Raw genomic sequence first — 22,218 nt, 5'->3', positions numbered from 1 at the left:
CACACACACACACACACAAATCCTTTTTTTTTTCAAATGGCAGCCACCAATTGCCGTTAGCGCATCAGCTAGGGGTGGGCGCAGGACGCCTCCTCCTTAGATTACACTCCAGAAAAGAGTGGGCTGAGCGGAGTAGCAGCATCTGCTGGATCCTGGCAGGCCATTGGCTTATACTTTTCCCTCTTGTCCACTCCCCGTCTCCGTTAGCATCAGCACTGTGGGCAAAAGGAGAGGCTCTTCTCAGAAGCCCATTTTCCCCAGAATTCAGTCTGTTATATATAAAAAAGCAAGAATATGTGTAAAGTTGTAAACTTTACTAGAGGAAGCCGCACTTTGCCACCTTTCCTTTCTGTGTAGACTTTGTCTACCGTGTAGTCTTTTGTCTTGAAGCTGGTCTGGCTACCATGGGCCACTATCATCCACTGTCCCGTAGGTCTTGTTTTCAAAACGCGTAGCTGGCCCAGCTGGAGTTGACCACCACCATTAGTCTTACATCCCATTTCAGAGCATCGAGTTGGCCCACCCACTGATCCTTAGTTCTATTTAAGGGAACTTGTTGTTCTGTACTTCCTGGAATTAACCTTCTTCCTAACAGTATCAAATGCAGCTCACAGATGTCACATTCAGATGAAAACAATTAAAAAAGGACCTCCAGATCTAGAAGGGTTCTTGGAGGCAAACTGGTTTAGTTCCTCCATTTTGGAGGGCTGTGGGAATTGAGCGGAGAGGAGGAGCACAAAGCAGCAGATTTTAAAATCAGACCCTGCGATCCGGACCTGAGACAAGGCTCTGCCCCACACCCCATACAGTGTCAGGAAGTTGAACTCTAGGCTGTGCCTGCTGCTGGTTAGGAAATAAGTGAGACCGAATTGCATCATCAGTTTAAAGCTCACATTTCATACCAAAGGGAAAGGGCATGGTTATTTACATTTGTCATTATCACTTTCCGTTTTGGGTGATTTGATCTGCCTTCGGTGGTGGGACCAGCCACATAAAAAGTATTCTTGGTCATTCAGTGTCATCATGTGCCCCATCTGCTTCTAACCAATGTGCTCTCTGGGCAGAGTGAAGATTTCTAAGCCAGCTCTCACTCAACAACTGATCCCATGATAGGAAGATAGGAACATGTTCCTGCCACTCACTGCAAGAAAAGCTCCGGACTCCTTATCTTTGTTGCATGCTGAGAACACTAATTAATTTCAGGCGTTCTCCTATTGTGCTCCTCCAAACTCTGGAGTGGGAAGCGCTCCTACACTGTGCAGCACAAACCAGATAATGACTTGCTTTTGCATACCACAAGTGTTCAATTCCATGTTGTAGTTCTTATTCAAGTTTCTTGAATGACTCTATTTAAGAGGCCCACACTGGGACAAAGAGACACACTAGTTCCTGTGGAAGATTCATTTCAGAAAAGCGTAGAGATTTGTAGGATGGTGTGCACCAGTTTCGAGAAACAGCAAAAATGACACTAAATTATTAATCAGTTTTAGCCTTCAAATTGATATCATCATATTACAAAGCAAAACTGAATACTGGTGATTTTTAAAATATACATTTTTCTCATCCATCTTGTTTTCCACTTCCTGCTCAGTCTTACCTTAAAGCTATCACAAACTGAGCGCAGATTTTATGGGTTCGACTCTCGCTGTGATGACTTGGCAATAGGTCCAGACTTCGTGCACATTCAGCATCAGCAAAAGGATGATTTATAATCAGTTGCTTAAGCAGTAAGTGAAAAACATGGCTGGATGGATTGCACTCTAGTTTGTGTTTCAGCTAAAATTGAATCACTGTCCTTAGTCATCTAAGGCATAACCTGCTGGGATCTTCCACTTAAGCACTGCAATGAGTCTCATCAGGCAGAGATGCTGCATCTTTGAAAACCCTGCTCCCCCTCCCCAAAGATTGGCATGTAGTAGATGCTCACTAAATGTTTATCAACTGAATCTCTAAAGACTAAATACTCTTTGTACCCTTCTCCCTTACAAAAGAAGATCTTATAATCCAAGAAACAGGTTTGGCATGGAGATGATATCTGTAAAATTTGGCATAAGAACCCAGTGAGTCATACCTTCACTGTGGTGTCCAGCTCTGGCTTTGTTGAACTCTGCCTGTGGCTGGTAATTGTATGTCATGACCACATAAGCAGCTATATAGATAGTGGAAGCACTGTCATTGAGGTACGGCTCAGCTGGGGGACAGGAAGTGGCCAATGATGTGTGAATGGTTGGAGTAAGCACAGTAGAGGATAGAATCTGAAAAGGAAACAGGGCTGATGGAGGACAGCCAAGAGCTGAGCTTAGCAGTATGAATTCAATCCTAGAGAAACCAGAGGCTTCCACAGTTCTTGAAAAAGACTGTAGCAATGTTCCTAGAAATTCAAGGGATCACAGGTGGAATAAGTGGTACAAGTCATTTTGAAACCAGTCTGGTCATTCTTAGGAGGTTCAACATGGTCCTGCCATGCAACTATTAGTCCTAGGTGTTTGACCCAAAGACATGGTAACATAGTTCACAAAAGACTCATTTACTTATATATTCCTATTGCTTGGAAGAACAGACTAACTCTCAAGACATGCTGGCTTCTGCTTCAGAGTATAACTTCACAGTCATGGACAATTGTCCCCATCTGTCGGATAAACTTTTAGGCTCTGCTATTCTTGGAATCTAAAGATTAAAAAAAAAATGACTTAGTCCTGTGCTTTTATCTTTCTTTAAATAACACTTTTAAAACATTTTATGTTTTGTCCACACAATAGCTTATAGTTTCTACCAAGTGTGTCAGGCTTCTTATTAAGAATTGAGTTTATAGGAGGGAATAAGGGAGAGGGATACAGCTGGGATACAGAGTTAATAAAATGTAACTAATAATAAAAAAATTAAATTAAATTTAAAAAAAGAATTGAGTTTAAGTCCCGTTTACATTACAGTCTGTTTCCACCAAGCATTATCTAAGCTTTCTACAGCAGCTAATTTTTAGGGCATGATTTGTTCGTCAGTGCCACTGTAACTAGCCATCTGGGTGTTTAGTAGCCACACTTAAAGGCCTAAGTGTAACAGAAGGACAAAAAGGACAGCCAGGAGTTTAGTCCTTGCCCGCCAAGGTCAAGTAGGGAACCATGGTATGTCTTGAAAGGTCCTGCAATACAGCTCCAACTAGTCACCTGTACTCTGGAGCAGGACAGCCACGGCATGCAGATTCAGAAAGGACACTGTAACCCTGTGGTTCCCAACCTGTGCTGTGACCCATTCAGGGTTGGATGACTTTTCCATAAGGGTCACCTGAGACCATCGGAAAACACAGATATTTACATTATAATTCATAACAGTAGCAAAGTTGCAGGTATGAAGTAGCAACAAATGGTAAGGGGTCATCACAACATAAGAAACTGTATTAAATGGTGGCAGCACTAGGAAGTTTGAGAGCCACTGCTATAATGAACACACATTCTTCAAAGGAGAGAGACGATCCAGAGAGTGTTCTCTACAAGAAGGCCTTGGCTCATCCCAGCCGATGGCACAACTAGCAAAAGAAAGACTAAAGGAACCAGAGGCACTTACCAAGCCCAAGTGATCTATGAGGACCAGCATCAGTGGAAAAGGCAGGGCTTTCTCTTTTCCTCTCTTTCATTTCCCTCCTCTACACAGCTGCCAAAATTTATAGCGTGAATAATCTGTTGTTTTTCTCTGGAAGTCTAATAAATTTGTCCCTAACCTTCCTTCTAAAGTTGGTAGGGGTTTTGTTTGTTTGTTTTGTTTTTGTTAATGAGACTAAGAGCCCAAATGGAAACGTTAGTTTCCCCAGAAATAGTTTTTAATCTGTAAAACTAGAAACACCCCAAGCCTTCATGTTACGGTCTATAATCCCAGCATTTGGAAGGCTGAGGTAGAAAGATGAGTGTGAGTTTAAAGCCAACCATGGCTACAGAGTGAGACCGTGTTTCAAGACGAAACAAACAAAGGAGACCTGAGTTGAGGTGTTTATGACTTAGGGACGAGGTCAGACACACTCATGTCCTCACGTTGTAGGACAGAATGAATTAAGCGGCAACAAAACATATGTGCAAGAAGAAGAGGAGAGAAACAGGAAAAGAGAAGAGATGGGAGAAAGAACACTTGCTTCTTGTAGTTAATGATACATCGGGTTTTTTTTGTTTGTTTCTTTTCTTTTTTCTTTTTTTTGATACTTCGTTTTGATGGAGGTCTCTTGATCCCACTACTCCAGGAAGACCTGTTCTCTTTGTCAGTGCTCATGTTGTTAGGCCTTTCTCCTTTCCCTCTTTTGAAAGCACATACTAAGTTCTGCCTGTAAATCTTACAGTCTCCTTCACAAACTGCTTCGTGTTACTTAATTTTAAAAATACTTATGCTTACTTGCAACAGAAGCTCCTTATGCTGACATTGGACCTCGGATCTCTTATAGGTCCCTCACATACAACTAGGCAGGCCCAGGTGTTCTTCAGTCATCTGGATTGTCAGTTTCCAAAACGGATCTGGGTAAACAATTCAGAAGTAAGGAGAAGCTATCTACAACTCTATAGCTCTACTTAGGCACCAAGGAGGGGGTACTGTGGATTCACTCTGTTTAACTGGCAAAACATACTCTCAAGCACAGCACCAAGAGTCCCTTCAGGGAATGTCTTTTAGAGAAGAACTGGTGTTGGTGTAGGAAGTTACACAAGGCTTTTGCGTCTCTGAGCTCTCTTTTTTTCCAATAAGGCATTTCAGCCAGGGCAGTCACATTTGTATTCGAAGCCTGCCATCTCTGACCAGAAATCGGGTCTCCATTTAAAGACACACCTTGACAAGTGGATTAGATGTTCTAGTGAAAGTCAGATAAATGTCACTCATGTCACTAAATAAAAGTCAGGGCTGGCTTATCAGTTGTAGGGTTGAGGTCTTACCTTCGACATTTTTCAGAGTGCTTTACACTTGATTATCCCTTAGCCGAGGTCTTTTCCATTGAGCCTCTTCCATTTATACCATAGAGGGAATTACACCGTTCAGTCTTAGGAATGTGTGACTTCTGTCAACTTCCTGTCTTCCTTTAAGAGACAATACAACCTGGGCCTTAAATGGAAATCTGCCAGAATTTCCTCAAATGTCATATTACAGAAAGAGATGGAGTAGGCTCATTTCATTGTACTGCATCTAGGACATCTTGCACCTGCTTTACAAGCAAATCGTGTCATAGCAAGCTCTGATCACTTAGGTTATAGTTTAGACTCAAGCATAGGATTTGTCATCTAAACCTATGTAATACCAAGTATGGATTTAGGTTTCTGGGTTTGATCATATCTTTCTCTATAAGATCTAGTACATGTAGCCAAACTTTCTAAATGTGTCACTAGTAGCAGATTCATATATATATATATATATATATATATATATATATATATATATATATATATATATAATTTCTCAAACAGCTAAGGAATGCAAGTGTTTTGCACAAAGAGTATTCTCACTGTCAGAGACATTTAGAGATTGATTAAGGTGACACCAGAAATGTAATCTGCTTAGTTCCAAGTACCAGGTTATTTCAGATACAATTTTTTTTTCTTACAAACTTTAGACTACATTACTCATTGTTATGTTCTTGTGGCTGGAAATGCTATGCGGTCTTAATTGACTTAAGCTGTAAATGTAAGCAGTAGAACCTTAGAACTAAATAATCATTCTGATTAAATGTATTAATGTATACTTAGTGGAACTTTAAAATGCATCTTTTAATTATCTATATTTCTGTACTACACTTCTGTTCTTATATTTCTGAGCTACATTGTAAAAATCAGTAAGAATAGAATTGTATATGAACAAACACGGTCTGAATACTTGCTCTCCAAAGTCATTTTTATTTTTTCTTCTAAGTACACTTGACAATTATGATGCTTAATCTTCATTGTCACCTTGGCTAGATTTAGCATCATCTAGAACATCGTTCTCAACCTTCCTAAAGCTGTGACCCTTTAATATAGTTCCTCCAATTGTGGTGATCCTCAAACACAAAATTACTGCATTGCTACTTCATATCTGGAATTTTGCTACTGTTCTGTATCATAGTGTAGATATCTGATATGTGACCCCGGGTGTCATGACCCACGGATTGAGAACTGCTGATCTAGACTCCATACCTTCAGGACTGTCTGTGAGTCAAGAGTCTTGAGTGGTTTAACTGTGGAGGGAAATCTTGGCTTAAATGTAGGTAGCATCATCTCAAAGGCTGAGGGCCCAGTCTGAATAAAGAGGCAAAAAGGCAAAGCCCAATGAATGCATTCCTCTCTCTCCACTTCCTGCACTACCCAGATGTAAACGCTCCCAACACAAGGCCTTCCCTGCTATGATGAACTGTAACTTCTCTTCTACTTTGATTGTGAGTCTAGTCTTTAATGGCTGAGCCATCTCTCCAGCCCAGGACTATAATATCTCCAACTATAAATAAAATAAATCCTTTCTCCTTTAAGTTGTTATTAGGATTTTGTCGCCAAAATGAGAAAGAGACTGAGTGTTGTCAACTACACTGAGAAGTGGTATACTCACATGAGAAGCCTGACCATGTGCTTCATAGGGCTGTTGGTATAATGTTCTTTTGTAATGTATACACCTTACCCTTGTTCATTCAAATGCTGATTCCCCCCCACCTCTGGTTTCAATCTGGACATTGCATTGTGATACTCATTCTAAGCATCACCTGTCTCAACTTTGTGTAAACATCCAAATAAAGCAACTAGGCACAATGTTGAACAATAGAGAAAGCAGGAAGAGAGGGAGGAGCCAGAGGACAGGAAGGTGGGAGGCAGAGGAGAGATGGGCAGAGGAAAGCTGTGAGACAGAGGCAGGAGGAAAGATCATGGTGGTACATCTCTGTAATCCCAGCTCTCAGGGAGGCAGAGGCAGGTGGATATCTGTGAGTTTGAGGCCACCCTGATCTACAAAGTGAGCCCAAGACAGCCAAGGCTACACAGATAAACCCTGTCTCGAAAAACAAAAACAAAACAAAAAACCAAGTGTTTAATTAGGCTTATAGTTTCACAGGGTTAGAGTCCAGTATGATGGGATGAATGTGTGGTATTAGGAACAGCTGAGAGTTTACATCTTGATCCAGGGACAGGAGGCAAAGACCACACTAGAAATGGCAAGAGTCATTTGAAAGCTAAAAGCTTGCTCCCATTGACAGACCTCATCCAACACTTCCATTTGTTTGTGTGAGAATCACACAGACAGCTGGTCGAGGTAAACAAGTTTGACTTCTTGATGAACCCCTTCATTGTATTGAAGTGCTTTGCTCTGATTATAAAAAGGGATTTTGGAATAAACTGGTACAACAGTTTCTATTGGCAGTCCTCTCAAACAGATCCCGTGTGTAATGTGTTGGTTTTTAAATTTTCTTTCAATCCTCACTCCTTACTTAGGAACTGTTTGACTCTGCTGGCGGTTCTCCAGCACGCAAGTGAAAGGGAAAGAAGAATGATGTGATAGTGGAAAGTTTCCAGCCACATATCCTGGCTAAAAATCCGAGATACCAGGAGTAGGCCTGAATGTCTCTGATTCCAAAGTCATGATGCTACCTATCAGACCAAGGTTCATTTCATACTGGAACTGAAACACTGTTCATAAGTCCTCAACTCCACCAGTATGCTAAGTCATTAGCAAGAGAGTCCTGTTTTCTACTGTGATACCAAGGAGGTCAGATGTTTTCTTCTGAAATATATAGTTCATAAGGATAAAATACCAACTGTGGAAAAAAAAAGAGAAAAATTGAAATATAAAGGCTGGCATGGTGGCACAGGCTATTAATCCCAACAACCAGGATTTCAAGTTCAAAGCCAATCTGGTGTGTGTGTGGGGGTACTGCCTCAATAAATTAAAAAAAAAAAAAAGCCCAAAGAAGAGAAGAACAGTTTGCCAATGCCCTAATCTCTACCATCTCAGAATGTGAATGTATTTGAAGATAGGACATTTAATGAGCTAACTCAATGAGGCCATTAGGTCTTAAGCCATTATGCTTGGCTTCCCTAGTAGAAGGGGAAGTTTGGTGCTGGATGAGGTAGAGCATACATGTAATCCAAGCAACTGGAGTGGCTGATGCAAGAGGTTTTTGAGTTAGGTCTGCCTGTGCTATACAGTTACACCTTGTATCTTTAAAAAGCCCCTGAATTGGACTCAGACACCCAAGAAGGAGAATGGCATGATATCATAGGAAGAAAAGAGCAAGGAAGAGAACACAGAGACAATACCTGTTAGCACCTTGATCTTGGACTTTTGAAACTGTGAACGAAAAAAAAAAAAAGTGGCTGCATTAATTTCAAGAGTATTTTGCAGCTATGGGCTGGAGGGATGGTGAAATGGTTAAAAAGAGCACAGAAGATCCATGTTTGGTTCCCATCACCCGTATCAGACAGCTCATAGCCATCTTCCATGTATCTGAGGACAGTCGCATCTACATACCCCCCCCCCACAACTAAGATACTTTTTAAATCTTAAGGAAGAGAAAAAGAGTGTATCTCACCTGGAAATGGTCGTGTATGCCCACAATTCCAGCACTTAGATGGAAGGAGGAGGACCAGAAGTTCAAGGTCACTCTTGCTACAAAAGATTTTGTGTCAGGCCTGGGCTACATGAGACTGGCAAACAAAACAGAGTATGCTCTGGAGATCTAAACTGAGCAAAGCTGATAAGGATCAAGAAAGATAGAAAGCGTTCAATAATCTAGAAACCAATAATAGGCAAAAACAAATAAAATATTTTCTATGATAATTACAATGTTATGGGAATTAAAATCAATTTTTAAATGTTCATGAACCTTTCAGGGGTCTATTTCCACCCAGTCTCCTATGTCCAGAGAACTCAGTGATCTGTCCTTCAAGATTTGCATTTGCCCCAGCATTGCTTACAAAATCCCCCCGAAAAGCTGGAGTGTTCATCTGTTCTGACATGTACTGTGGTAGCTTTTCATCTTTAGTCTAACTGTTTTCAAGAGCTGCTCCTACTGGTCCAGTGAGATGACTCATCCAGTAAAGGTCACTCTTGCCAAGCCTGAAGACCCAGGTTTGAATCCAGGGACTCTACGGTAGGATAACTTGTCCTTTGACCTCCACACAAAAATTATGGCATAAACACCGCCTCAAATAAATAAATCAGTGTAATAAAAGAGTTGCCTTTGGTTCAAAGGCCCACCCCCAAGTAGTGGGGCCACCATGATGTGGCTGTGCAGCTGTGGCTGGCCAGCTGTGTGTCTATTGTTGTGCAGCTGCAGGGGTCTGTGTTGATGTCTATGGCTCATCTTACCACCAAAGGCCATGCTGATGTCCCTGGCCTGGGCTGCCACCTGGGACCACCGATCGAGGACTGTGTGGAGCTGGTCCCACCCCCCAACTAGCTGCACCACTCGGGAAGCACAGTAGAACTGGCAGAAGGCAGGGGGCAGGTGAGCCTGTCCTGAGGGTATGAGACAGCTGGCCCTGCCACTCATCTGCTGTGTGGTGGTGTAGGAGAGGGAGAGATGCTCTCCCTCAGCTTCAACCCTTGCTGCCTGTGGCAGGCAGGAGAGCTGGCCCTAAGGGTCATGAGTGAGGGGCATGTCCCTGCCTCTTGCTGGCTGCAGCATCGGACATTGGGTGAGCTAGCCAGGGCCATGCTGGAGAGCTTGCCCTGGTGTTGTGGGTATAGCAGAGCTGTCCGGTTCGTTCACCAGCTCAGCTACTATTCAGGCCCAGGTCCAGGGCTTTGAGTTAGCCTACCCAGGATCTCCATGACAAAGGGCAACAACAGGATATCTGAGAGGAGTCCCAGTGAGGACCCATTATTGGTAGTGTGGCGGAAGCCAGAGGCCTTGAACCAGACCAATGACTTATTGCAATGAACATTTACAAGTAAAGATGTGTGGACAAAGGGGTGTACTGTGGGATACACTGTGACGTATTGTAGCTTCCACGACAAGATGGTTTTTGTTTGTTTTGTTTTGCCTTGCTTCATGGGAAAACCTTGTTATTCCCACCACTGATCCAGACCACATAACCCTTCCACTCTTCACCCAGAGCATCAGTAACTACTGTGGTCATGCGCTTCCCCTAGAACATACGAAGCTTAAGTTTCTGACAGCCCATGGCAGGGAAGCAGATACTCAACTCCATCTTGACACAGCTGACTGCCTAGGAGGCATCTAGGCATTTAAAAAAAATATTTTTTTTTTGTGGGGGGAGGTGTTGCAAGGGTGGACGTGGATACAGAGGGATGGGGAGATGAGTTGGATTGGGGTGCATAATGTGAAATTCACCAAGAATCAATAAAAAGTTTTAAAAGGTTGCCTTTATTGAGTTATATTCTGAAAAGTATATTCTCATGGCAGTTTAATTTTCAGCTCCTGAGAAAAAAAAATCTAGATTTATATGGTATAATGAAAAAATACTGTTCTACATATTATCCTTTACATTAATATAATTGGATGTCAGCTGAGAGCTTTCCCATGAAGTCTAGGTGAATGTTTCAAAACCTCTGGCTTCTAAATCTGTAGACTACAGACTTAGTTAATATTTCTGTGTACTTTCAATACTCAAACTCTCATAACCTCTTCTGTTCCTGAGCTGTTATGTTACCCACACTTGTGATTCCAGACTACAGTGACTCAACATGAGACTCAGTCAATTTATATAAGACAAATCCAAGCCTGAATATTAAAAGACTTCATAGGACACACTAGGCTGAAGAAAGTGTCCTAATACTTAGGCCAGTCCCTCCTGCCATTGTCTGGATTCCATCAATTTATTTTCTTCACTTTTTTTCCTGAGTGCCAAACACACAAATTTTAAGGAGATTTATTTTTCTTGTTTTATGTGCATGGCTGTTTTGTCCACATATGTGTCTGTGTACCATGTTCATGCCTTGTGCCTGAGAAAGTCATGAGGACACTGGATCCCTGAAACTAGAGTGTGGATGTTGGGAACTGAACCTAGGTCCTCTGTAGGAGCAGTTAAGTGTTCTTAATTGCTGAGCTATTAGTCCAGCTCCCAAATGTCCAATTTTTCTATCTCTTCTATGTAAACCATTTCAATATGCAAATGAATGGGCTAGGTATTTCCCTTAAATTCTGTAACTGGTTTGTTAGGTCTTTAGAACAGACAGGAACTTAGCCCAAAACTGCTTAGGGTAAAAGTGCTTTTTTGCCTATGTGTGTGGGGTGATGTGGAAGAGAGAGGTTTCTAGCTGGGTCTCAAAAACCCCTGGATCCAGATTTAGGCCTGTTGTTTCTACTGCAGACTAGCAGAAGTTTCTCTGTTTTTCCTTTGTTTTTTTGAGACAAAGTCTGACCAAGGCTAGCCTCCTGCTTCTTCAACCTCTTCAGTGCTAGGATTACTGGTTTGTGTCTCCTTGCCAGACCAGGAAGTTTCAATGCTTATCATCTTATACAGCTTTGACTGTCTTTACATTTCAAAGTTCAAAACTGTCTGTGATGGACTCTGGTGGGGCTCAACATAGCAAGCTGCCTGATCCTAGCAAACTTCCTATGAATTTACGTTCTTATAAGAACACAGCACATCCTAGGACTCTTGAGAAGGGGTTATTTCCAATTAAAATGAGAAATTCACCACAGGCATATATATATATATATATATATATATATATGCCTGTGGTGAATATATATATATAACTTAAGGATAATATATATATATATTATCCTTAAGTTAAACATGGGCTAACAACTTCTCTATGTTCCACACTAGTATTTAAATGAAGTCATTGAAACACTGGTGAAGGGGCAACATTTACTGCCCGACTGGTAGCAGAGAAACCGTTTACAGAGGACTCTTAAGGTGAGCCTTTGGGATTGTGATTTATCAGGCCAAGGGGGATTCAGGGAAGAGAGACCTCTAAACTAGAGCAAATGGGCACAAACAACTCTTTCGTATGCTAGAAGGTGGGGAGGGGGGAAGATGGCAAGACACACATTTGAAGCCACCAGAAAACAAGTGATAAAAAAATCTTGTTGCTTGAAGTGAAACAGAAGCTGAATGAATAAGCAAGCGATTTAACCCTGACAACCTGACTTTATCTCTTGTTACAAAAATGGTACAGCAAGACCGCAGGATGGGTGGAGTTGTTACACTGTTCCTGCTTAGGGCAAACAATCATTGCCTCAAGGTCAGGCTGTTACTGCTCTTGTAGAAACTGGCTCCCACAAAAGCAGCTCTTTACAGCTTTTACTTTGTTGCCTGCTGCATGCACTGAATCTAATAAACTGCTTTTTTTTTCCTCTCTCTTTCTGGAAAATTCTTTCACATTGGAGTCACCAGCCTGACACAGCCAGCCAGCACAGAAGGCTCAACTAGTGATTAAATAAGACATGTCCCTCGCCTTTGTAGGTGTTCAATAAATTCTAGAACGTGATACTAGCAAATGCTGATACACTGAATATAGCGGCAAGGCTGTTTAACATCAAATTTTTGACTAGATTCTGCAACTATCTTAAGTGACTTTTTGGGCTGAGTAAAGCATTCATGCTGCTTTTCCAAAGGAGCAGAGTTCAGTTCCTGGTACAGCTGTTTGTAACTCCAGCTCCAGATCTGACGCCTCTGGCCCCAAGAGCACTCGTGCACATACCCACACGTAGACATAAACACATATGCATAATTAAAAATAAATCTTAAACATACCATTAACATGAAAGCAGAATTTTTTAAATTGTAAAACATGTTATGTTGCTTTTTCGTAGTTCTGGTACAGCAAGCATAAAAATGAGAGAAACCAGGAAATGGAAACTTAGTGTAAGCACTTCTGTTAAGCGCCCGACTGATCTGTGAGAAAGAAAACAAGATAGGCCACGCCTTCCCAACGTCGTGACCAGAGGCAAGGACCCGCTGCCGCCGGCCGGCCTGGTGTGCCCCGCGCTCGGGGGACTACCGTGAGCGAGGGCTCTACGGGCAGCGCAGCTCGCCAGGTCTCACCACCCAGCTCTCCAGCCTGCCCAGATCGACCATGAAGTCCAGGCAAACCCTCACTTAAGGGAGCTCCCTTCCCGGCGGCCCCCGCGGTGGGGGGTGACGCCACTTCCGGTCCTGAACGCACGTGGGAGGAAGTGCTGGTGCCCGCGGCTGCCGCTCCCGCCAGTCTCGTTGGTTACACTCTCTCTCTGACCCAGCCGCTGCCCCGAGCCGCCCGCTGGTCATGGGAGTCCCGGCGTTCTTCCGCTGGCTCAGCCGCAAGTATCCGTCCATCATTGTCAACTGCGTGGAGGAGAAGGTGAGGAGGCGGCCGGTACGCCGGAGCGGGGACTCGGCGCGCCACGTCTAGGCCTTGACCCTCGGGCCCGGGCGCGCGCCCCAGGCAGCCTCGCGGGCCGCTTCTCTGGTTCGCGGTTCTGGAGACGGTCTGGGCGGGGCGAGGGCGAGTCGGTGGTCCGCGGGGTCCTGGACGGCTCCTCCCCCGCCTGACAAGCGGGGCACCCCAGGCTCCGCCCACGGCTTTGTTTCCTTGGCTGCCCGCGCAGTTCTGGGCTCGAACGGGCGCCCTGGTTGGGCAGCCACCTAACCCGGGCTGCAAGGTCGGCAGGGTAGGGATTGCTTGCTGATGCTCACGTTTCGCATGTTTTTCACCCGAGCCTGGCCATTTGTTGCAGTTAACTGTACTGGGATAGCGGCTTGGACTAGGATTGGGGAAACGGTCTGTCCGCCGGCCGGCTCTGCTGTACGGGACAGCTCGCTGCTTGCTAATTTATAGGTAGACGTTTAGCCGTTCCGGTTCGTGAGTTTTGCTTTCATCGTTCTCGCAGTTTTGTTTGAGTTCGACTTCGTACTCTCAATTAGAATTGCTAGATTGGAAAAGTTCCGGGCACATGTGTCCCCTCCCACTTCTGTCTCCAAGAACCTGCTTCTCGTTCTTAGATTTTTTACTCTCTTCCTGTTTTAGAAGAAACCAGAAGCTTTGTTTTGGTGACATTCCCAGTATTTTTTTTGTGTCCTCAAACAAATTGCCAAGCTAAATCATTGTTTCCTTTGTAAAATTTAGCTTACCCCTGGGCCAAAGAGAAAGGTAGAGTTCCTTGTTCCGTCCTTGCCCGTCCTGTCTCCTCTCCAAAGATAGACGCTTCAACCTGTTTTGGTTCGATCTCGAAATATGCTTAAACTTGATTATTACCGGTTTTAGGTCTGTCTCATTCTAGGTAGAAGAGTTAGACATTTATTCACCACCGCCCCCTCTTCCTAATGCTAATCCATTTATTGTTAAATTTTGTAATTTAACAGAGAACTTCTTTAAACTTTTATCGTGTCAAGGTGTGGCACATTCCTCTAAACCCAGCACTTGGGAGGCAGAGACAGGCTGATATCTTGAGTTTGGAGGTCAGACTGGTCTACATAGTGAGTTCAAAGCAAACTAAGACTTTACATAGTGAGACCCTCTCTCAAAACAAAAATTCTGTCGCCTATACAAATTATCCTTTTCTAGTTTCTAAGATTGATTTTAGCTGCCACCCCCAAGCTTTTAGGCCCCCCTGTACTTTCTAGTTCTCATTCAATCAAGATTGTCAAACTTTGACCGTAGAAGCTTCGAGAGAAGTGGCACTTGTTGGCCGTTAGGCACGTGATTCTAGTTTAGGCTGCTTATCTTTTATTATTAGAGAGTTATCCCCCTCCCCATCCTATCCCGAACACACACTTTTGGCCTTCCTGCTCCGATGGTGTCCTGGGAAGCCCAAGCACCACACAGCTGTGAGAGGAAGCCTCAGCAGAGGTGAGGAGGGTATCCCCAGCTGAGCTGAGGAGCTTAACCTCAGCCTCTCTTCCACCTCCTCACTTCCTTTCCCTGCTTCATTGCTTCTTGGCTTCTTCTGATGAGAGTCACACCAGGTAGCGAATCTCATGAAAAAGATTTATTGGGAGGGTCCGGGGTTAAATATTTATTGTCAGTTTGCTGTTAAGACAGGGTCTCACTGGTTGGCCTGGAACTCAAAGATTCTGCCCGCCTCTGCCTCCCAGGTGCTGGGATTAAAGGTGCTGGTCTCTAGGCCTGACAGTTTTTGTGATATAATTGAAACAGGGTTCTTTAAATTATTTTTCGATTTTTTTTGAAAAATTTCAATATTTCTGGACAACTTACCCCACTTAATAAATGTCAGTATCAGTGTGAAAACTAGAAAGATTATGCTTCTAATTTATGATCCTTCCCTTTCATTCTTTTGGCATTGATCAGTTTTTTGATTGCATGTGTTATACATAATGTTTTCTTTTCATACATTACATAATATATGTAGATCCCATTTACCTTTCCTGTACTTTGTCTTGCTCCCCTCCTGCTAATCCCTTTTTTCCCCGACAGGCTACCCTTCTGCTTTGACTTTTTCTGTGGATGAACTGGTCACAGTTTAATTAGTGTTTAGAAGAGTGGGTGGGTAAGAGCTTTTTCTTGTTTGTTTTTTGAGACAGGGTTTCTCTGTGTAGCTCTGGCTATCTTGGAACTTGCTTTGTAGACCAGGATGGCCTCAAACACAGAGTTCCACCTGCCTCTGCTTCCTGAGTCCTAGGATTAAAGGCGTGCACCATCTCCACCTGGTGAAAGTTTTTGAGTATGTGTGTGTATGTGCAGACACAGGTGTGTGCCTGCTCCCAGGACAGGAGTGGAGGGACAGTGACATGTGTGCATGAGTACGGAGTCCAGAGGACAACTTTGGGAAGTCAGTTCTTTTTCATTATCATGTTCTCATATGTGTGTCTGCACTTTGCTCGTTACTCCTTCCCATTACCTTCTCTGCAGAGGCCTAAAAGCCTCATGAAAATCCATGCATTATTTGTCTTAGTCTGGTTCTTTAGCATGATTTCCAGTTCCATCCATTTTCTGCAAATGGCATAATTTCAGTCATCTTTATGGCTTAATATTCCAGTGTGTGTGTACGTACACATCTTTCTTTTGTGTACATGGAATTCTTAGGCTATTTTTATAAACTGGACACTGAATGTTAATAATGTCTCAGTAAATATGGATGTACAAATATTTCTGTTAAATGCTGACTTGGATTCCTTCTAGTATATATTCAGGAGTATACTATAGCTAGATCTTATCATATGGTAATTCTGCCCCTTCCTTCCTTCCTTCCTTCCTTCCTTCCTTCCTTCCTTCCTTCCTTCCTTCCTTTTTTTTTAAGACCCTTGATGCTCATTCCTGTAATGGCTGCAGCCATACACTTTCCCCCTAGTGTGTGTCACTGCTTCCCAGGCTGGATTTTTTTTTTTTTTTTAATGATAGTCATTCTCACTGGAGTGAACTATCACTGTAGTTTTAATTTGCATTTCTTGATGACTAAGGATACTTGTTCATTTATTGTTCACTTTATCTTTTAAAAGGTGTTACTTGACTTTCTTATTAATTAGATTATGTGTGTGTGTAAAATTTTCATTTCTTAGTGCCCTTTCGGATAAATAGCTGGTAAGGATGTTTTTCATTCTGTGTGCTCTCTTATTACCAGTTACTTGCTTTTTTATGAAGAGACTTAATTTCATGGTATCTCATTTGTTAATTCCTTTTTTTTCTTTAAATTTTATTTTTATTTGTGTGTGTGAGTGTCCTCTGAGGCATTGGATTTCCTCAAAAGCTGGAGTTACAGGCAGTTGTAAGCCACCTCATGTTGCTACTGGAAACTAAACTTAAACTTGGGCCCTCTAAAAGAGCAAAGCATGCTCCCTACCACTGAGAGTCTCTTCATCTTCTCATTTGTCTGTTTTTCTATAAATTTCCTGAGCAATTAGAGTCTTTGCTTGTGCTTTTATCTTGAAGTGTTTTCCTTACATTTTCTTTTCGTAGTTGAGAGTTTCAGGTCTAGTATTTAAAATCTTGGTTCTGTTTTGAGTTTATTTTGTGATGAACAGGGAGAGATCTATGTAGTTTGACTCTTTTGCATGTGAATATTCAGTTTTGCAGCGTTGTTTGTTGAAGAGACTTTTTCTCTGGCATGTTTTTGGCACTTTTGCCAAATGCATGATGGCTATTGCTGTTTATTTCTGGGTCCTCTATATTACTTATTGTTTACATGTCTTTTCGTGGTCTATAACTGCTGTTTTTGTTACTGTGGCACTGTGTTATAAGTTGAGACAGAGTGTAGTGACAGCTCTAGTGGTGTTCTTTTTGCTTAGGATTGCTTTGGCTTTTTGTATGAATTTTTTTCTCTCCTAGTGGAGAATGTCATTGGAAATTTGATAGGGACTATATTGAATCTGTAGGTTGCTTTTGGGCTGATCCAAAGCATGGGAGGTTTCTGCTTTCTGCTGTCTGCATCCATTTCTTCAGTGTTTTACTATCTTTTATTTGGGGATTATATGCTTGGTGCATGCCTATAGGTATGTGGTTGTGTGTCCTTGCACATGAAGAGGCCAGAGAAAAACATAAGTATCTTCCTTCTTTTTTTTTTTTCCTTCCAGCTGGGGTTTCTCTGTGTAACATTGGCTGTCCTGGACTTGGTTTATAACCAGGCTGGCCTCAAACTCACTCTGTGTCCCTGAGTGCTGGGATTAAAGGTGTGAGTGTGCTCCTCACCTGGCTCTACCTTATTCTTTTAGGACAAGGTTTCTCACTGAACTGGAAGCTCATTTATTAGGTGAGGCTAACTGACTAGCAAACTTCCAAGCTGTCCTCGTGTCTCACTCTCTCAACTCAGGGTTACAGGCACGCACAGCCATGGCCTGCTTTTTACATACAGATCCTGGGATTCACACTTAGATGCTCAGTGCTCACAGATCAAGCACGCTTACGTATTGAGGCATCTCCCCAGCATCCAACTTTCATTATAGAATTCTTTTTACCTCCTAGATCATGTTTGTTACAGGATGGCTTTTATTGTTTGTTTGGTTGGTTGGTTGGTTGGCAGGCTTTGTTTTTGAAACTATTGTGAATGGGATTTTTTTCCCTAGTTGCTCAGCATGTTCATTATTTGTATATAGAAAAACTGCTATTATTTGAGACAGTCTTGTTCTATAGACCAGGTTGACCTCTAACTTACTAGAGATCTATCTGCCTTCCTAGTGCACGGATGCATTTGCTACTTGTCTTGCTTTGTCTTTTTAAACTTTAGGGCTGTTCACTTACATGGTTGTTGGTCTACCCATTGGAGCACTGACAATGTCCTGGGGGCTAAACCCCCAAAGAATATTGACTCTTTCTTTGCTAGCTAGGGGCAGGGCTTTGTGGCCCCCTCCCTTATTCATGCTCAGTGCTGACTGGCTTGATTTTGTGTAGGTTTTGAACAGGTAATCCCAGCTTCTGTGAGTTCATGAGTGCAATAGCCATGTCATGTCCAGAAGACAGCATTTCCACTCTTTAGAACTTAGATTGTTTTTGCTGCTTCTTCTATGATGTTCCCCCAATACTGGTGTGGAAGTTGATATAGATGTTCCATTTAGGGTTAAACAATTTTGGGTTAAAAATGTTCTTGGTTGTTACTGATTAAAAACAAACTTTATTTTGTATGCATATTTATGTGGGGGTGTGCCTTGGTGTGCCTGTGGAGGATAGAGAACAAATTTGGTTCTCTCCTACTATGTGGATCCTGGGGTTCAAACTCAGTTCATCAGGCTTGTTATAGTTATCTTTACCCCATGAGCTGTCTTGTTGGTCCTTTTACTGATTTTATTTTAATGTTGATTTTTTTTTTTTTTAAAAATATCATGCTACTTCACTGAAAATGTTTATTAGCTCTAAGAGTTGGTAGAGCGACTGAGCCTGTTCAATCAGGTTAGGTGCACCTAGGGGAGGGAGTGAGGATTGAGACAAGACAAGACAAGAGAAAAGAAAAACAAGAGACAGAGATTGGGAGGTTCTCGGCAAATGCTGAGACAAGTTTATTTTTCCAGTCATCTCTTTATACCCAACAGCCCTTACATAAGCTTTTTGTAGGAGTACACTTAATACAGTAAGTAAAGTCAAAGCCAAGATGAAAAAATGCAGAACTGTGTACAGAAAATTAACCAACTTTCCTGTTGCATTTCCTTATGTCGCATCTTAAAGTCTGTGGAGTGTTTCACTCTGTACTTTCTCAGGCAACAAGAGTAGGCCAAGAATCAATCTTCTCATGTGTAAAGACAAACCATTCATCAAGCCTTCAATAGCTCACATATTATTTGAACAGCTTCCAAACGGTAGGGTCTTTAGGGTATTGTTGTAGGTGGCTATTAATATTTACTATTGATATATCTTCTGGTAAAGCTGCTGTTAATCCTGAACAGCTCTATACCCAAATCACCACACAGACACTGGGATTTATTTAATTAACCTAGAGTACAATGCTGGGCAATAGTTACACCATCCTAAACCTGCAAGCCCTCATAGTTTCTTAACAATTAGATTTCCCACATTATACTTGCTTTTAATGATATATTAGGTCCAGTCCATCTCTCCATGTCATTCCAAGACCTTTCCTCCTGTCTCTTGTCTTCCAGCTCTCCTCTGCCCCTCTCTCCTCCTCCTCTGCCTCTCACCTTCCTGTCCTCTGGCTCCTCCCTCGCTTCCTGCTTACTTTCTATTGCTCAACATTGTGGCTAGTTGCTTTATTTTGGCATGTTTACACAAAGTTGAGAATAAGTATCACAATGCAATGTCCGGATTGGAACCAGAGAGTCGGGGAGAGAAATCAGCATTTGAATGAACATTTCAAAAGAACATTATACCAACAGAGTATTCTTAAAATTATTTGTTTATGTATGCCATGGCAATAGCTTTTATCCACTGAGCCATCTCAATTAACCTATCCCTAGAATATTTTAAGTACAAAACATCCAGTCTGCAAATAGGAATAATTTACTTCTTTCCTATTTATATCAAGTTTCTCTTTCTCTTGCCTTTTTACTCCAACTAAGAGTTTCAGTGCTATATTGTGGATAAGAGTGAGGAGAGTAGACATTCTTGTCACATTCCTGTTTTTAGAGAAAATGCCCAACCCCAGTTTACTATTGGCTGTGTTGCTCATACATGACATTCCATTATGTTGAGGTATGCTCTTTCTATTCCTAATATCTTGTGGGATTTATCATAAAGGAGTGTTGAACTTTGTTGGAGTCTTTTCTGTATCTGAGATCATGTGATTTTTCCCCCTTTGTTCTATTTATGTAGTGTATTAGATTTCTATATTAGATTTCTGTATTAGATTTGTGTATATTGAATAATCTCCGTGTGCCTGGAATTGAAACACTTAATTATAAGAGTTTTTAATGTGTTGTTGAATTTAGTTTGAAAGTGTTTTAATGAGAATTTTGTGTCTGTTCACAGGGAGAAATGATCTATCTGTAATTTTGTTGTTGTGTTCATATTCCCTTGTGGTATCATCAGAGTGATAATGTGTTGTTGTTTTGTTTTGTATTTTATCCCAAAATGTGTTTATTGGGATGGTTCCCACTCAGCTTGAATCAGGTGCTTTCAGTGCTGCTTTCTTCTGAAGGAGTAGCCTTCTGTCAGCCTTGCTTTTTTGCCTGTAGACTGACAGGGAACAGTGGATCAGCCAACACACAAGACTGTGCATGGCTAAAGACCATGCTGATTTTAAAGCATCCTGAGCATTTCACATCCATAAAGTAGGAATTGGGGCTCTGCACCAGGCCCTTTTTCTTGTGTTTCCTCTTTTCTCTGTGGAGGGATGAAGGAGAGAGAGCCTTTATGAGAGGCATGTTCTCTTGTAGGGAAGTTGTCACCACTGGACAATTGATAATGTTTTTTGAGAATGAGGTTGTTGTTTTTAAAATTTTTATTATTTTTAAAAAGTTTTGGTTTTGCAAGACAGGGTTTCCCTGTGTAGCCTTGGCTGTCCTGGACTCACTTTGTAGACCAGGCTGGCTTCAAACTCACAGATAATCACTGCTTGCCTCTGCCTCCCAAGTGCTGGCATTAAAGACTGCACCACTGTGTCCGCCTTGTCTTTCTGTTTTGTGAACAGTTTGAGGAACACTGGTGTCATTTCTTATTTAAAGATCTGGTAGAATTTTAACAGTGGAATCTGCCCTGGCCTGGCTTTTCCTTTTATCAGGAGATTCTATTACTGCTTCACTTTCACTGTGCATTATAGTTCTATTTAAACATAAATTTTAAATTTGGTAGATCATATATGTCTAGGAATTTTTATATTTCTAGGTTTTCCAGTTTATTGGAATAGAGTTTTCAAAGTAGTCTCTCATGGACCTCTGAATTTCATTAGTATCTATTGTGATGTCCTCTGTTTGTTTGTTTGTTTGTTTCTAGCTTTATCAATTTGAATCTTCTCTCTTTTGGCTAATTTGGTTGAGATCAGTAGTCATTCTTTTGCTGTGGTTGTGTAATCCAACCTGTTTGACTTTGAGTGCCTGCTGCTGCAGCAAGCATAGGATCAGCCAGTCTGGGTAATCCTTTCAAGATTGGTAGCGTATTGTTACGGCTGAGGTTTTTCATTCTTAGCGAGGAAGACTGTTAGAGAAAACCGAGGATCATGTCTACATCTTGTGTCATGGACACATATACTTCTATTTATGTGTAGAAATCTAGAGTGAAATGATGAGATTATGTTGTAGGCTCAGGGTTTAGCAATAAGATCAGTTCTCCAAGCCTATGGTTTCAAATAAGGGTGGGTCATTTTGACTTCAGCAGTACATGAGAGTTCTTAGGTGCTTCCCTTCATTACCAATGGTTAGTGTTTTGAGGTTTAGAGACTCTAGATATTTGAATAATGTTATTTGAGTGTGGTTTCTGGTAACAAATGATAGTAGAGCACTTTATCAAGCTTTATGTATCTTCTTAGGCAAGAGGTCTGTTCCAATTTTTTTGACCATATATGAATTAAGATTATGTTCAGTTTTATTTAGATATTCTAGATAGAAGTCCAGGTTGATAAATGTTTCTACATACTTTGTTAATTTTCAGATTACTGTCTTGAAGAATATCTTTTAAAAACTTGTCATTTTAATTTTATGTTTTGCTTACATGTCTGTGCACCATGGGTGTGCAGTACCTGTAGACACCAGAAGAGGGAGTCGGAACCCCTGGAACTGGAGTTACATAGTGGAGAACCCCATGTGGGTGCTCTGAGGGAGCCCAGTGGCCTTACTTACTAAGCCTTCTCTCCAGCCCCTTAGATTTTTAAATTTCAGTGATGGGTTTAGTAAGCTTTTTCTTTTGAATTTCTGCTTTTTGTTGTTAAAGTTAAGTTTTGCCAAGGTCATTTGGACTCTTTTCAAGTTTTCCTAAAAAAGTTTTAGTCTTCGTTTGTTGATTTTTATTTTT

At 41.7% G+C, this 22,218-nt stretch overlaps 1 protein-coding gene and 1 pseudogene across 1 annotated transcript in view; one reads left to right on the top strand and one right to left on the bottom strand.

The window, feature by feature from the left end:
* Positions 1 to 12,985: 12,985 nt before the first annotated feature.
* Xrn2 (5'-3' exoribonuclease 2) overlaps positions 12,986 to 22,218 on the top strand; it is a 68,384-nt gene continuing 59,151 nt past the window's right edge. Inside the window, exon 1 of the mRNA XM_055602600.1 lies at positions 12,986 to 13,236. Within this exon, the coding sequence (XP_055458575.1) occupies positions 13,162 to 13,236 (75 nt within the window). The 5' untranslated portion in view covers positions 12,986 to 13,161. The remainder of the gene's footprint in view (positions 13,237 to 22,218) is intronic.
* Positions 20,389 to 20,636, bottom strand: LOC129672944 (40S ribosomal protein S27-like; annotated as a pseudogene).

This window comes from Psammomys obesus, unplaced genomic scaffold (genome assembly GCF_907164565.1).
Source record: "Psammomys obesus unplaced genomic scaffold, mPsaObe1.curated_primary_1811, whole genome shotgun sequence".
Taxonomy (NCBI): Eukaryota; Metazoa; Chordata; class Mammalia; order Rodentia; family Muridae; genus Psammomys; species Psammomys obesus.
The sequence above is the reverse complement of the archived record's forward strand: the minus strand, read 5'-3'. Positions and strand labels throughout refer to the sequence as shown.